Source organism: Amblyraja radiata, chromosome 11 (assembly GCF_010909765.2).
Source record: "Amblyraja radiata isolate CabotCenter1 chromosome 11, sAmbRad1.1.pri, whole genome shotgun sequence".
NCBI classification, from domain to species: domain Eukaryota; kingdom Metazoa; phylum Chordata; class Chondrichthyes; order Rajiformes; family Rajidae; genus Amblyraja; species Amblyraja radiata.
Genome location: NC_045966.1, coordinates 19,270,670 through 19,287,664, shown reverse-complemented (window position 1 = coordinate 19,287,664; position 16,995 = coordinate 19,270,670). Strand labels below are relative to the sequence as shown.

General features: G+C 41.7%; 1 protein-coding gene across 3 annotated transcripts in view; it reads right to left on the bottom strand.

Annotated features, from left to right (window-relative positions):
* The window catches only part of LOC116978352 (serine/threonine-protein phosphatase 2B catalytic subunit alpha isoform-like), a 329,244-nt gene that overhangs the window by 38,079 nt on the left and 274,170 nt on the right, over positions 1-16,995 (bottom strand). For all 3 annotated transcript variants that reach the window (XM_033029454.1, XM_033029455.1, XM_033029456.1), the window contains one exon: positions 2,236-2,361. In XM_033029454.1, coding sequence (XP_032885345.1) covers positions 2,236-2,361 — 126 coding nt within the window. The remainder of the gene's footprint in view (positions 1-2,235; positions 2,362-16,995) is intronic.

The following is a 16,995-nucleotide window of genomic DNA, read 5'->3' as shown; positions in this document are numbered from 1 at the left end:
ATAGTCCACACTCTTCCCCTGCTACCACTTGGGGAGAAGATGTGTTCAGGTCGCTGTGACAAGACTCCAAATGGATCTTCAGTTTGCTGGGCTTCATGCTCTCGTGGCTCAAAACCTTGGCACCGATAACACATTGCGGCTTGACCACGGATTTTTGAACAATGCTTGTTAAGAACCACTGGAGTAGACAGTCTGAACCATTTTTCCAGGATGAAAGCATCAAATCGTAGAGGACAAAGGACAAAGGACATTTATTATCACATACACCAAAGGATATTTATTATCACATACACAAACTCAAGAATCTTCAAAGCAATGTATGAAGAAATGGGAGTTGATTGCACTGTTTTGATACTGGTGTAGTGAAATTTGAGTTGCCATTTGCAGCACACCAATAAAAATAAAACATAACATTAAAGAAGAATTTAACAATAGATATAAAAACATCCCCCCACAATGGTTCCCATTGTGTGGGAAGGCTGCAAAGTCCAGTCCTCTTCCTCTTGTTCACCCCGTGGTTGGGGCCTATTTGCGGCCTCCGCAGTCGCCGCAGCAGATGTTACCGGTCCTCTCGCCGGATGATGGAGCTCCAGCGTCGGAGGAACACTCTTCAGCGGCTTGGAGTGTCTGGAACTGCCGATTCCTACCAGAGACCGCAGCTCCCGAAGTCCACAGGTCGCGCTGGTCGGAGCTCCAACACTGGCGATCTCGGCGAGAGATCCCAGGCTCCTCGATGTTCAGAGTCAGCGCCGCCCACAGCTGGAAGCTCCACAACGACAGCTCCGCAATGTTGGAGTCGGCGGTATCAGCACTCCGGAGCTTACCACACGGCGGCCCTCGGTAAGGCATCGCCCGTTCCGCAATGGTACTTCAGTGCTGCACCGCCGCCGAAGCTGAAGTTCTGGCCGGTCCCGGCAGAAAACGCCACTCCAGTCCAGGTGGTAGGCCGCGAGGAGAGGACGAAGATGCGGCTCAGAGGAAAGACTAATTTCCGACCAGGTAGGGACTGAGAAAAAACAGTTTCCCCCTTCCCCCCACATAAAAAGACTAGACCTCCAAAACAACACTTTTTAAAATACTAAAAATTTAAAAAAGGTGAATGGACGGCTGGGCAGCCATACTCGACGGCACCCCCACATAGCTTAAAATGAGAGGGACATAGCTTTAAAGTGAGAGGAGCTTAGCTTTAAAGGAGATGTACAGGGCAAGTATTTTACACAGAGGGTGGTGATTGTCTGGAACATGCTGCTGGGAGTGGTGCAGATATGATTGTGGCATTTAAGAAACTTCTGGATAGGCACGTGGATATTCAGGCAGTGGAGGGATATAGATTATGTTCAGGCAGGTAAGAGTTGTTCTTGGCATCATGTTCGGCACATACATTGTGGGGCAAAGGGCCCGTTTCTGTGCTGTACTGTTGTATGTTCTTTAAATGTTTTTTAAACATCTGGATGTATAAAGTGATTTGGATCTATAAAGTAAATGATTTAGGGAGAGCTATGTAATATTTCAAGATAAATGATTGCCCTTTGAAGCAGAAAAGCAGAAATATCATGAAAATTGTATTGTTTAAGGAGAAAATCTAGTGGAATTGGGGTGATACTTCATCACTCCATGGAGTGTTCAGCTATTGCATGATACAGTCCTAAATAAAGTGATTCTGATACACAAGTTTAAAGGAAAATAAATGAAAGAAAATTTCTAGCTCAGAGAGTAAACGCATTTTTCACTTTCTTTCACAAGCTTCCGAACACAGAACTAGTGGTTGTAAGTTCTAACGGAACAAATAAAAAACACAGGAACACCTTGCGTTCAAATGAAGCAAATTTGTGTTCAACATAGTGGGATATGTATGCAGACACATGCCTGACACATTTGCACGATTAATAGCCTATGTGATTTTCATATCAGCTGGAAGTGTATACAATATACAGAGTAGATAGATCATATTGTCAATCTGCATGTAACACAGATTTAATGATATTGCTGTCAAAGTGAACCTCAATCATTTCACAGTCATGAAGAACTTCATTTAGTCAGACGACTTCTATACTTATGTTATTTAGGGGCGGCACAGTGGCGCAGCGGTAATCAGTGGAAAACTGAACCATTTTACTGATAATACCATTAAAATAGACCATTTATCCAATCAATGGACTAATATGGCATTAAATTATTTTCCAAGATATGTTCACAGCCGTAAAGATCTCTCATTTTATAATTCAGTTCACGTACCTTTTTCACCAACAAATGGCAAAGACCAAGTAAAGACATCCATAAAGTTTGGTAGCCAGTAAGGATGGGGAGAACAATTGAATTGCCGAATATTCATAACATTGTTCTCATATTTCAATACTGCAGCTGAAAGAAAGTGGAAAAAAATAGTTTAGTACACAGCTCCAGATAGCAATCACAGTGGCTTTACTGTGAAAAAAGACATGAAGACTGGGCACTTGTGACAGTTAATGCAGATGTCTTGAGGACAGTCCGTATTATGGTCGGGAAGGTACTGGACTAACTAAGGCGTATGTAAGTAAATAAATTTCCTAGACCTGATCAGACATATCTAAGGACACTGTGGGGAGCTAGAGAAGAAATTGCAGGAAATATGAATTCACATTAGATATGGGTGAGGTACCGGAAGAATGGAGGATGGCTAATGTTATGCCGCTATTTAAGAAGGGCAGCAAGGAAAAGCCTATGAACTATAGTGAGTCTGATAGGCAAGTTACTGGAGACGATTCTGAGGGATATGTGCATTTGAATAGAAAGGAGCTGATTAAGGATAGTCAGCATGGTTTTGTACGTAGGAGATTGTGTCTTACAAATCTGAATGAGATTTCGAAGAAGTAACCAAAAAGGTTGATGAAGGCAAAGCTGTGGACGTAATCTATATGGACTTCACCAAATCATTTGATAAGGTTCCAAAAGGTAGGCTGCTCTGGAAGGTTAGATTGCATGGGATCCAAGTGAGGGCTAGCCAACGGGATAGAGAATTTATTTCATAGAAGGAAGCAGATGCTGATGGTGGAAGGTTGATTCTCGAACTGGAGACCTGTGAGTGGTGGTGTGTCTCATGGATTGATACTGGGCAAATTACTGATTTTAGTTTATATTAAGATTTGGATGAGAATGTAGATGGCATTATTGGTAAATTTGCAAATGAAACTAAAATAGATGGCATTGTAGATGGCAAAGATAGTTATCAAAAATTACAGCAGGATCTTGAACAGTTGGGCAAGTAGGCTGGGGAATTGTTGATCGAGTTTAATTCAGATAAGTGTGAGGTGTTGCATTTGGGAAGTCAAACCAGGACAGGACCTTCACAGTGAATGCAGGGCAGTAGAGTGTTGTTGAGCAGAGGGATCTAGGAGTGCAGGTACATAGTTCCATGAAAGTGATATAACTGGTAGATAGGGTGTTCTAGAAGGCTTTCAGTACATTGGCCTTTGTCAGTCAGATTATTGAGTGTAGAAATTGGTATGTTATGTCACTCTTGTACAAGACGTTGGTGAGGCTGCATTCGGAGTATTGTGTTCAGGTATGGTCACCCTGTAATAGGAAGGATGTTGTCAAGTTGGAAAGAGTGCAGAGAAGATTTAAGAGAATATTGACAGGACTTGAGGGCCTGAGCTGTAAGAAGAGTATGGGCAGGTAAGGAATGTAATAGAGATCCTGAAGGGCAACTTTTTCACACAAAGGGTGGTAGGTATATGGAACGAACTGCTAGAGGAAGTAGTTGAGCCAGGTACTATTATAACATTTAAAAGCCATTTTGTCAGGTAAATCAAAGGAAAGGTTTATGAGGGATATGGTCCAAATGTGGCCAGGTGGGACTGATGTAGATAGGGCATCTTGGTCGGCTTGGGCAAGTTGGGCGGAAGGGCTTCCATGCCGTATGACTCCATAACACCATATCTGCAAAAATTATTTACACTACTTCTTGAGAGATTAATTTGTAGCTAAATAATACACATTTAAACATTTTTAAAAAACTATGATGTGCTGAAGTGTTTCACACTGTTAAGTGCTTTTGAACAGTATGGTTGCTTTGCAACCCTATCCTGCAAGTCAACATCCATATACCATTATTAGACAATAGACAATAGGTGCAGGAGTAGGCCATCCGGCCCTTCGAGCCAGCACAGCTGGTTCTGTCACTTATTGTTCTGTCGCTTATCTTTACTCTGGCAAAAATTAAATTTTGAAGTATCTAAAGCCTTTTCGAAGTAATATGGCTGAAACTGAACATTATATTTCCAGTTTATTCTCACTGGGGATCGTCGAAGGGCCAGTGAACAGAATTCAAAGCTTTCCAATCAATTTTAGTATTTTCCTAATTGTTGTCTGTTCAGTTTTTAATTGAACACTTTAAGGTTATATTCGATAATTACTCTAAAAGACACGTTAGGAATATGACAATTGATACAACATTTTTGAAAATAATATTATTGACACAAGCAGCAAAATGGTACTCTGAGTGGTCCAATGAATCCTATGATAAAACTTCTGTTTTCATCAACTGACTCACTGATCACAGGACAAGAGAACTGTGGGATGTATATAATCTGTCTGTTCAGTGTCTCCCCAGTAAATAGTGAAAATCAGCAGGAGAGTCATCACCCTTACCAACATCAAATAGCTCCCTAAACAAAGCTCTGTAAGTGGATCATTTAACTGTTGCCTTGGTTACAGAGAGTCTTTCTGGTGCTTCAATAGCAGTGAAGAAATGAGGGGAAATGAGAGCACAATACCACAAAAACATTCTGTATAGCAATTATTTGATATAAATGTTATTTTTAGAATCTGCTCAATAAATGTCATGGATTATGGATGTATTAATGAAGGACTATATAAGCTGAAGATTTTCTTTATGATGCCATTAATCTATGTAAAATAAGTGGCCCGAGTAATCTTGCTAAAAATAGTGGGAAGGGAATTTTAGCCTATAAGCATTTGCCTGGCCCTCATTACATAACACAGTTTTAGGTTAATATTCTGTGAATGCATTTCATGCGACTAAAAATTAATGCAACTTTATTAATGGGCTATAATCCAACGAAATCATTATCCATCTCCTTTCATAACCTTTTCATCGCCTGCCTCAGTTTTCTTGAGTATACAGCTTTAGAAGCTAGAAGTCTATGATGGTACGAGGCAGTAGTTCAGACGTGGGGTACACCAAAACAGAATATCAGAGTTTTATTATTTATCTTCTTTTGTGATGAAATACAACAGAAACATTTGTTGTATGTTTCATACACACATGTATGTTTCATACAACAGATAAATGTAAGAAACATTTCGACAGGTACCTGGATAGGACAGGTTAGAGGGATATGGGCCAAATGCAGGCAGGTGGGACTTGTGTAGATGGGACATATTGGCCAGTGTGGGCAAGTTGGACTGAAGGGCCTGTTTCCACACAAGTAAGACTCTATAACACAGCTTATTTGTAATGTATCCTAGTGGGTCCCTAAAAGTAACATAGCACAATAAATTTTAAATATCCATATCAGCCATGACTATTTTTTTGTTTTAACACGATAATTACAATAGTTGTTTATGTTTCATCCAATTATAATCATCAGCAAGTAACAGAATTGACCATATTGGCAACCATGCTCAGCAAATTGGTTGCCCATACAAAGATGGCACCTGAGACCAAAGATGGCACCAAATTCCTTTTCATTCCTTCTTGTATCTTTTCTAAAAAAACATGCTTATGTATTTTTAAATGACACTGGCGAAGGTATATCATATATATGGTATGCATTTGGGGTGGCATGGTGGCGCAGCGGTCGAGTTGCTGCCTTACAGCACCAGAGACCAAGCTTTGATCCTGACTACGGGTGCTGTCTGTACAGAGTTTGTACTTTCTCCCCGTAACCATATAGGTTATCCCACGGGTGCTCTGGTTTCCTCCCACTCCAAATTCGTGCAGGTTTGTAGGTTAATTGGCTGTGGTAAAAATTGTAAATTGTCCCTAGTGTGTAGGATAGTGCTAATGTACAGGGATTGCTAGTCAGAGCAGACTAGGTGGGCTGAAGGGCCTGTTACCACACTGCATCTCTAAACTGAACTAAATTAAAATATCACAACAAGAATACCTCCTGTGTACATTCTAAGAGTGGTCATCTTAACATATTTTTTATTAAGTTCTTAAATCTGATTACAAAATGAATACCATTAGTTCAAATATATGTAGGTATACTAAAGTATTAAACGTGATAATAAGTATAGCAGTATAATGGAGTCAAGCGGGATTTTGTTTCATGGAGGCAAGCAGATGTTCAAAATAAATCAGAATATTCCTTAAATGATGAGAAATTAGAGATTGTGTTTAGATTTAGGAGTTTTTGTACGCAAAAGAATTAAAGTTAATGGACAAGTACAAGTAACTGAATTAAAAAGGCTACTGGTTTGTTGACTTTCATCTCAACCTGATTGAATTATGATTGTTCTCATGGTCAGAGCCCACGAGAAATATCACCTTCAGTTTTGGGTTATTTTCTAAACAAAGATATATTGGTTTTGGAAGAGTAGTGCCCCTGTCCCAAATTAGGAAACCTGAATGGAAACCTCTGGAGACTTTGCGCCCCACCCAAGGTTTCCGTGCAGTTCCTGGAGGTTTTTGTCAGTCTCCCTACCTGCTTCCACTACCTGCAACCTCCGGCAACCACCTGCAACCTCCGGGAACCGCACGGAAACCTTGGGTGGGGCGCAAAGTCTCCAGAGGTTTCCGTTCAGGTTTCCTAAGTGGGACAGGGGCATTCGAGTTCACTTCACTAAAATGATACAGCAGCTAGGAGTATTAAATATTAATATTATTTGGTTGAATTCTTTTGAATATCAAAGATTTAAAGTTGAAATTTAAAATATCATAAGGATTTTATAGTATAAATGTAGAAGAATTATGTCTTCTGTTGGTTGACTGCAAAACACCAGGTCAAAATTATTAAAACTGTATGACTAAGTAAGAAGAAAACCGGAAATCACATTATTTTCCACAATGGCTTCAGAAAACTGGGATTCGTTACATTAAATGAATATCGTGTTGATTATCAGAGCTTTTGAGTCAGAGAGTTAATTTTTAAGTAAGAATATCAAGTGATAATGACCAAGGACAGATTAATAGTGAAGAGTTACAGGGGTAGAGGGTTTGTGTATCTCTTGTTACTTTTATTCTGACCACAACATCTTTCTCCTATAAATCATAGAGCATAGAAACAAGAAACAATGACAGAACGGCACAACATTAGGGTTGCTGAGAAATCTGAATGAAAGTAGGAAATAGGAAATGCTGCACATGTCCACCAGATGAGTCTGCATCAGGGCAGTTAACAAAATGAAAACCTTTGACCAAAACTGGAAAAAGGCTAAACACTACAGATGGATTTAAGAAAATGCCGAGGCATGGACGATGTTCTACATGTGTGTGCATGTCTGAGAATGCACGTGTGTATTTGACTTGCATTAGGGAGGGGAGTGAGTGCATTAAAAGCATGAAAAGAAAGTTCTGGAAGGCAGGATTGAATTAATAAATAAGTGACAAAATAGAATCGTCATTAGCACCTGCTGTTGAAAGAAAGAAAGCAGATGGTATGAGCTGAAATTGTTTGATGCCGAGTTCAGAAGGCTATAAGGCACCTAAATAACTGTGCGATGCTTTTCCTCACCCCTTCCTTCATAGTTTATTAGCAACCATTTCGTGTTTTGTCTATTTTTTGCTTTGTTTTGTTCTTTTCCGGTTTTCTTTTCTGCTTTCTTTCTTTCAACAGCCGGTGCCAATGACGATCTTCCATGATCATGCATGGCCTTTCAGAAATTAATAGTTGGTAGTATAATAAATACATAAAACATTTAAAGTTCATGTAGCCTAAAATGTTTCAAGCAAATGATGAATGAAAAGTACAAGCAATGGAGCTCCCCAAATCAACACATTCGAAGTAGGTGAACGGAACTACACTAAGACTTTGAAAGAAGAGTAAATTATTCTGGGTGGATTCAACATCTAATCCTGGATTAATGGAGAGAGAGAGAAAAAAGATATATCTGGTTCACAGTGAAAGACGAGACTAAGAAAGTTTAAATTCTAAAAATCTGCAATAGTTAAATTAAGTAAGACATTCAATATATTACTAGTTTAGTTTTTTTGTCGGAAATGTTGAATGGCAGCACATAATGCATATTAGTTTTCAAAGCATGCCTAGACTGAAAAAGACCAAGTTATAACTTTCTGTGACAAGTTTATTTCACATCCACCGTGCAAATTCGACAACTTCACACCATTGAATGCATTTCAGTGATGAGCCAGGCAGAGAGGTGTAACTTTTGAGCAGCTGATTGGAGGGTGACATACATGGGACAGCAATTAGGGAGTTTTGCAATTGAACACCCCTTTGCCCATTCAAGATGATGTATTTTTGCCTGAAGCAAATCTATGACATCAGCGGCACCATCTGGAAAGATCCACAGTAACAAATTCAGGGTGTCTGTGACCTTCCCATCCAAAAACAATGCAACTTGTGGCTGCAGGTAATAAATCCTGACCTTAGTGTTTCTGGATGCATCATCCTCTGCAGCCAGATAGAGGAGCCTGATTCCTGGATGACTGCTCTGCCCTCCAGCACTCTTCTCCCATACATGCCTGGGCTCCTCTAAGAAGTTGCCTATTCCTATGGCCCCTCTCCTCTCACAGCAGGCCATCTTGGGGATTCAGCAAGATTCTCACGAAACCAGAAATAAAAATAAACTTTCAATAAATAAATTCATTTTCTCTTTCGGCGTTCTCTTTCGGCCTTAATTGATTCTCTGTCCGCAGATACTGCCTGACCTCCTGAGTGTTCTATTGCCACTGCAGTCATACCACATAGACCACAGTGCAGCACAACAGACCCTTCAGCCCACCATATCTGCATCACCCAATCCAACATCCCACCTGCACGTGGTCCCAATCCTCTATTCCCTGCCAGCTCGTGTCTGTCTAAATGTCTCTAAAAAGTTGCTATTATATCTGCTTATACCACCTCTCCTGGCACCCTGTTCCAGGCACCTACCAATTTTTTGCTAAACTTTCCTTTTCTCTCTACCACACGCGGTGCCTCAGGAAGGCCCTCAACATCCATAAGGACTCATCACACCCCTGCCACGGTCTGTTTCAACTACTTCCCTCCGGCAGACGTTACAAGGCCTTCTACGCCCGAACCTCTAGACTCAGGAACAGTTTTATCCCAAGAGCTAGAGCGGCTCTGAACCGCCCCTAATGAGTGCCCCCCCACCCACTCCCTTTGGACAGTCTCCCTCAGATGGTCACGTCAATCAATTCAGCTTGCTTATTTATGTATTGTATTTATTTACCTTTCTTGTACATCAGTGGAGCTGCACACTAAATCTCGTTGCACTGATGTGCAATGACAATAAAAGATATATTATTATTATTATTATTATTAAACGTAAGCCCTCTGGTATTTAACATTTCCACCCTCTGTCTCGCCCTCTGATGTTTCTGTCAGCATCATCCCCTGGCCAATGGCTCCAGCATTGAGACTCTCATTGATACTGTTGCATTGCACAGAACATTTAGATGCCTTATACCAGACTCCTGAAACAAACACCGATTTCTGAGTTCTGTCATGAGAGGAGGTCATCAGGCGAATAAGGACCTCCTTGAAGAAGTGCAACATCTGCCCATGTTACTCAAACTGGAGAAGAAGCATTCGGGATAGTAGTGAGAACCTTGAGGAACACACAAATTCCCTTCATAACCAGCAGAAGAAGCGCACAACCTAGCAATCTATCCATCTACCTGCCCCATCAGCCACCTCCTGCCCCAATCTGTCGCTCCCACATTAATCTCTTAGCCACCTCAAGAGTCAAGAATGTTTTACTGTCATATGTCCCAGATAGAAAACAATGAAATTCTTACTTGCTACAGCACAACAGAATATGTAAACATAGTACACTGTAAACAATATGATAAACGAGAGAAAAAAAAAGTTCAGTGTGTATATATACACATACTCACAAGTACACACACACATATATATCTATATTACTAAAAGTCTGATCTTGACCGCTTTTGGCCCACTGTGCTGCGATTTCCGAGAGAACCCTGCCACCTACGGCCGTCATTTTTGGCCACCTCACTCAGAGCCCCCCTCTGCCTTCCGGGACCGGAGGATTTTTCCCATCGATGAAAAATCTGAGGTATTAATGTTTTTAAATAATTTGCCATTCTCTCTGCTGCCCCCGCTGGCGGCAGGTGGGAGGGACTATAAAACCTGGAAGTGTAGTCCCTTACTCAGTCTCTGCCAGACTGAGGAAGCGAGAGGGTCACGGCTCTCAGTGCTGCGAATAACACTGAACGCACGTATACTCCACGGTGAGTCCCCTCGATGCGGCTGTAAAGCAGCTGCTGCCCAATTGTTTGCCTCGCCTTTTATAAAAGTTTGTGTTCACAAAATGAATTTTGTCTGCCAGGTGGCTGCAGCCCAATTGTTTGCCTCGCCTTTTTAAAAAGTTTGTGTTCACAAAATGAATTTTGGTTGAAGGTGGCTGCAGCCCAATTGTTTGCCTCGCCATTTTAAAAAGTTTGTGTTCACAAAATGAATTTTGGTTGTCAGGTGGCTGCAGCCCAATTGTATGCCTTGCCTTTTTAACAAGTTTGTTTTCACAAAATTAGTTTTGGTTGTCAGGTGGCTGAAGCCCAATTGTTTGTCTCGCCTTTTTAACAAGTTTGTGTTCACAAAATGAATTTTGGTTGTCAGGTGGCTGCAGCCCAATTGTTTGCCTCGCTTTTCTTTAACAGGTTTGTGTTCACGAAATGAATTTTGGTTGTCAGGTGGCTGCAGCCCAATTGTTTGCCTAGCCTTTTTAACATGTTTGTGTTCACAAAATGAATTTTGGTTGTCAGGTGGCTGCAGCCCAATTGTTTGCCTCGCCTTTTTAACAAGTTTGTGTTCACAAAATTAATTTTGGTTGTCAGGTGGCTGCAGCCCAATTGTTTGCCTCGCCTTTTTAACAAGTTTGTGTTCACAAAATGTATTTTGGTTGTCAGGTGGCTGCAGCCCAATTGTTTGCCTCGCTTTTTTTAAAAGTTTGTATTCACAAAATGAACCCATTCGGCCCACGTCTATACTAGCCCTCTGGAAACCAGTACCTTTGGCCTGCAACACCTATACTAGCGCAACAGACAGCCCCCCCCCCCACTGGCGAGCAATATTAGAATTGGTGGAGAGGTGGAATATTGCATTGGTGACCAGCCCTCCCGTGTGATGTTGGGACCCAACGGGTCCCACTTAGTCTAGTATATATCTATATCTATAACTATATATATCTATATATCTATCTATATATCTATATCTATACACATATACTTAAAAAACAAACAATAATAGTGCATAATAATAATAATAGTCTATTGTAGTTCAGAGCTTATTTGATGTTGTAGTGTTTAATAGCCTGATGGCTGTAGGGAACAAGCTGTTCCTGAACTTGGACATTACAGTTTTCAGGCTCCTGTACCTTCTTCCCGATGGCAGTGGTGAAATGAGTGTGATGCCAGGATAGTGTGGGTCTCAGGTGATGTTAGCTGCCTTTTTGAGGCAGCGACTCCAATAAATCCCTTCGATGGTGGGGAGGTCAGAGCCGGTGATGGACTGGGCAGTGTTCACAACTTTTTGCAGTCTTTTCCGCTCCTGGAAACTCACTCAGAAACCACTAAACCAGAATGCAAGCAAATTATCCTCAATTTAATTGAATTTGAATACTTTATTGTCACATGTGACAAGTCATAGTAACATGCTTTTCTTGATGGACTGCCTCAATAGAAGGGACTGTGTAATCCAATCCAGCCATCAATTGCACATTGAGACAATTGAATGGCAAATTAAGGATACAATCGCATTTTCGTCACAGTAAGTCAAACCTCTGATAAGTTTCATGAGATGTGGTTCCCATTTCCTAATACGGACTGATATTTGACAAAATGCTGCTGACACATTTGGACAAACAGGTATATTATTAATATGATAAACTAATTATTAAAATGTAAACCCAATAGTGTAATTAGGCACAGATTGAAATTATATCACATAGATCAGTCTAGCTTGTTAACCAACATTAGGCACATGCAGAGGGTTAAGATAAACCTGTTTAAACCAAATGGTGCATTTCATTGTTACGTTGCTATGGTGGTTCCCTTGTTATGTTATCAAAGCAGGTTATATAGAATTCCTGCCAAATGTAGAACAGACCAAGCTACTGTGGGTTTATAAATAATGTAAAGCCACCCACACTGTCAAAAGCCCACAGCCTTTGAAAAAGGCAGCAACATTGGCTGATTAAAATGCAGACTCTGTCTCCTCTGAAAGATAATCAAATGAAAAGTTATGCCTTGGATTTGTAGGTGTTGCAGCTGTTGATAACACAAAACCAATCATAATAAAAGTCTGTATTAACAAAGGCATTTTGGATATATGCACTAGGCATCCTGGAAGAGATGTTAGTTTGCGTAATTCTGGTTCAACAGTGCCCGACAATATTTAGTGAAGCTTGTCTCTCACTCCCTTCAAATACAGCCTCACAAAGCAAACAACAATTCTACAACACAGAAGCATTCTGTTCTTGAACTAAATCTCACAAGAGTTGATCCATTAATTTGTAGCATCTAGACTAACTATTTATATGATGTTCATGCAATGTATTGGTGCGTCTAACTAAATTATTTATTTTCCCGCAACTCACAGTCAGCACTTCACTTCATATCAGGGTTACACATTATATTTCATAGAAAATACGAAGGAAACTGTGCTTGGTTCGAGTTCCAACCCAATGATGCATTTCACACCTGCAACAAAGCTGTTTATTTATTTATTTATTTATTTATGTGATCCTTATCCAGATTGTAGCGAGTTGAGAAATCTGATGGTATTGGCAATTATTTGCTTTCATAGCCGGTCATAGTGCGAACTCCATCATCAAGTTCGCTGATGACACCACTGTTGTGGGATGTATCACTGATGGGGACGAGTTAGAGTATAGAAGAGAGATTGAGTGACTGTCCATATGATGCCAGCACAATAACCTGGCCCACAACACCAGCAAAACCAAGGAACTTTTTGTGGACTTTGGAAGGAGTAGGATGGGCACCCACAGTCCCGTTTATAGGGTCAAGAGCTTCAAATTCCTGGGCGTGCACATCTCTGAAGATCTTTCCTCGTCCAAGAACACTGATGCAATTATTAAGAAAGCACATCAGCGCCTCTACTTCCTGAGAAGATTACGTAGAGTTGGTTTGTCAAGGAGGACTCTCTCTAACTTCTACAGTGCACAGTAGAGAGCATGCTGACCGGTTGCACGTGGCTTGGTTTGGCAACTTGTGCACCCTGGAGAGGAAAAGACTACAAATAGTAGTAAACACTGCCCAGTCCATCATCGGCTCTGACCTTCCTTTCCATCGAGGGGATCTTTCGAAGTCGCTGCCTCAAAAAGGCTGCCAGCATCATCAAGGGCCCACACCATCCTGGCCACACACTCGTCTCCCCACTACCTTCAGGTAGAAGGTACAGGAGCCTGAAGACTGCAACAACCAGGTTCAGGAATAGCTACTTCCCCACAGCCATCAGGTGATTAAACTTCTCGGACAGACTCTGAACATTAATACCCCATTATCTGTATTTGCACTTTATCAGTTTATTTATTCATGAGTGTATATATTTATATAATGGTATGGACACACTGATCTGTTCTGTAGTCACCACCTATTATGTTCTGTTGTGCTGAAGCAAAGCAAGAATTTCATTGTCCTATCAGGGACACATGACAATAAACTCTCTTGAATCTTGAATCTCTTGAATCTCATTTTAATGTCATGTCATCCGAAGCAAATCCAATTAAAAAAACACAAGAAACTGCAGATGCTGGAAACTTGATCAAAACACAAAGTGAGAAACTCATCAGTCATAAGTTCACAAGTTATAAGAGAACGATTAGGCCATTCGGCCCATCATGTCTACTCCACCATTCAATCATGGCTGATCTTTCTTTCTTTCAAGAATCAAGCATCTCTGCCGGTCAGGCAGCATCCATGAAGGGAATGAACTAAGCGATGTTTCGGGTCAGGTCCCTTCTTCAGATGGATTGGAATAGGGGAGAGAAAGCTGGAAAAGAGATTGGAGGTGGGACAAAGCCTGGACGTTTTAGGTTGATAAAGGTGAGGGGGGAGTGGTTGATCGGCAGATGGGTGGAGTCCATATATTTCCTAAGTTATCAGCTAGGGTAAGGGTAAAAGTATTTTACCCTGAGTAAGGGTAAAAGTATTGTGAAGAACTGACAATTAAGCAGTTCCAACAAATTCTCTCCTATCGCCACATTTTTAACAATGGCTTAGATATGCATTAGTGCATTTTCCAGCAATTAATGAGTGGAGCAAGTTTTTTGGACAGGGAGTGGTGGGCGCCTGGAACGTGCTGCTTGCGGTGGTGGTTTAGGCAAATATGATAGTGGCATTTAAGAGACTTTTGGATTGGGTCACAGTTTAAGGATAAGGGGGAAATCTTTTAGGACCGAGATGAGAAAAACATTTTTCACACAGAGAGTGGTGAATCTCTGGAATTCTCTGCCACAGAAGGTAGTTGAGGCCAGTTCATTGGCAATGTTTAAGAGGTAGTTAGATGTGGCCCTTGAGGTTAAAGGGATCAGGGGATATGGAGAGAAGGCAGGTACAGGATACTGAGTTGGATGATCATCCATGATCATATTGAATGGCGGTGCAGGCTCGAAGGGCCGAATGGCCTACTCCTGCACCTATTTTCTATGTTTCTATGTTTCGATTGGCACATCGATATGCAGGAAATGGAGAACAATGGATCATGTGCAGGCAGAGGTGATTCGTTTAACTTGACATCATGTTCGACACAGACACAGTTCTTGTCCTGTACTGTTCTATGGTGCATGTTTAAACAATTTTAGTGATTTCCCTCATGTTGTTTCAAAAGATTCTAAATAAAATTGCAAAATTAATTTGCACGAAATGCACAACGGGACTAATGAGCTTACTTATATAATGCTGTTTGCTTGAGGAAAAATGGATATTAAGGGTGACATTTTCTACATTTAGAAACCTTTCCTGAATGTGCCAGGAATAGCCCTGACAGAGCCACGATGCAAACAGCACTCTTTTAGCTGGGGGCATTTGGTAAAGAATACTTGCAAACTACAATGATGGGAGATTGGTAGCCAAGTTCTTGAGGGGGAGCCTCTTCCAGAGGCTGCTGAAGAAAAGTGCCACATGATTCAACTTCACTGCACAACAGGTACACAAGGCAGGAAGTTGCCAGAGAGGTACCTGTAGGGCATGACTGCACTCTATGAATTAAGGTGTGAAAGCAAAAGTCATACCTATTATAAATGGAATATTCCACACTTTTCCATGACAACCGCTTCGTCGCCACCTCCACGGAGAGGCAACTTTTTCCATGTCGCCTCCCCCGTGGCCTAGCTGCAAGGATCGGTGCGGCCTTTCCTAGAGACGCGTGTGGGGCTTCAGCTTCAACAGCGGGCACAGCGAGGACTCTTTCGTCGTGGAGCGGGCGTGCCCTCGCCGGGGGTCGCCGGGGGGAGCGCTCCTTTCGCTGGCCCACGGCAGCCTGAAGCCGCGGTCTGCAGAGCTCCAGCTCGCGGCGCCCTGGGCCTGGGATCCCTCGTTGGGGACCCTGGAGGAGAAGTGCTCTGACTGCCGGTCCGCGGTCAACTTCTACCGCAGGCGTGGCGTGGACTTAGCATCCTGAGCGGTGTCCCTTGCCGGGGATCCCTGGAGAGGAGCTCCGACCACCGGCCCTGCGGTCTGCGGTGCTTCTGGCTGCGGCACGGCGGGAACTTTAAATCTTCGACCGCCAGCCTGCGGCCTACACCAACTTGAAGCTGCGGTCTCCAGTGGGGAGGCACCGATTCACAATAAATTTTTATTGTGTATTGTGTGTTCTTTTTTTATTGTACCGCTGCTGGCAAATTCATTTCACTTGCACTTTATGTGCAAGTGACAAATAAAACTTGAATTGACTTGAATAAAACTTGATTTGACATCTGCAATGTAATAGTCAAGAAATGTTTCCGAGACTGAACTTGACACCAAGAGGCACTTTTGCTTGCTTGATACTTCAGATATTTCGAGCAAACAAGCACTGCTTTCAAAATCCAAGTCAGAGTTACCTTCATCCTCATGGCCATCCATTCAGACTGCCTCTGCAGAGATAGGCTATATGTGACATTCTGCCGCTCACCGTTACATTGTAGATGTCAAAAATAACAGTGACAGCATGGTAGGAATCTTCAATTTTTGATGGAGTACAACTTATGCATTGGCACCTGTAAGTCTCTTAAACAGAAGTCACTCATGAACAGTACACATCAGCTTACAAATACCGTCTTGGCAATCTCCTGCCATAGATGCCACTTCTTTCATTTTATGTTTTTTTCAAGTCTTGAGAAAGACGTTTTATCGCGCATTTCCAGTCTATTCATTCATTTCTGATCTGATGAATATTAATCACTTCTTACAGGACTTATGCTAGTATTCTGATACTTCTTTTGAGAAGAGACCTGTTGAAACTCGCTGTTGGAGTGTAGAGTGGGGTCCCAGTTTGTGACAGTCTACTTGCGATTTGTTTTGAAGTATACTCAGGTTCATACAGCACGGAAAAAGGCTCTTTGGCCCAACTCGTCCATACTAGTAAAGATGCCCTATCTATGTTTGTCCCATTTGCCCAGCCTGTAGAAGGGTCTCGACCCGAAACACCACACCAGAGATGCTGCCTCACCTGCCGAGTTACTCCAACACTAGCGTATTAACCAGCATCTGCAGTTCTTTGTTTCGACATTTCTTCATTTACATGCTTTTGGCCCAAATCCCTCTAAACCTTTACTATCCATGTACTTGTCCAAGTGTCTTTTACTGTATGTGCTGTTATAATACTTGCCTCAACTACCTCCTCT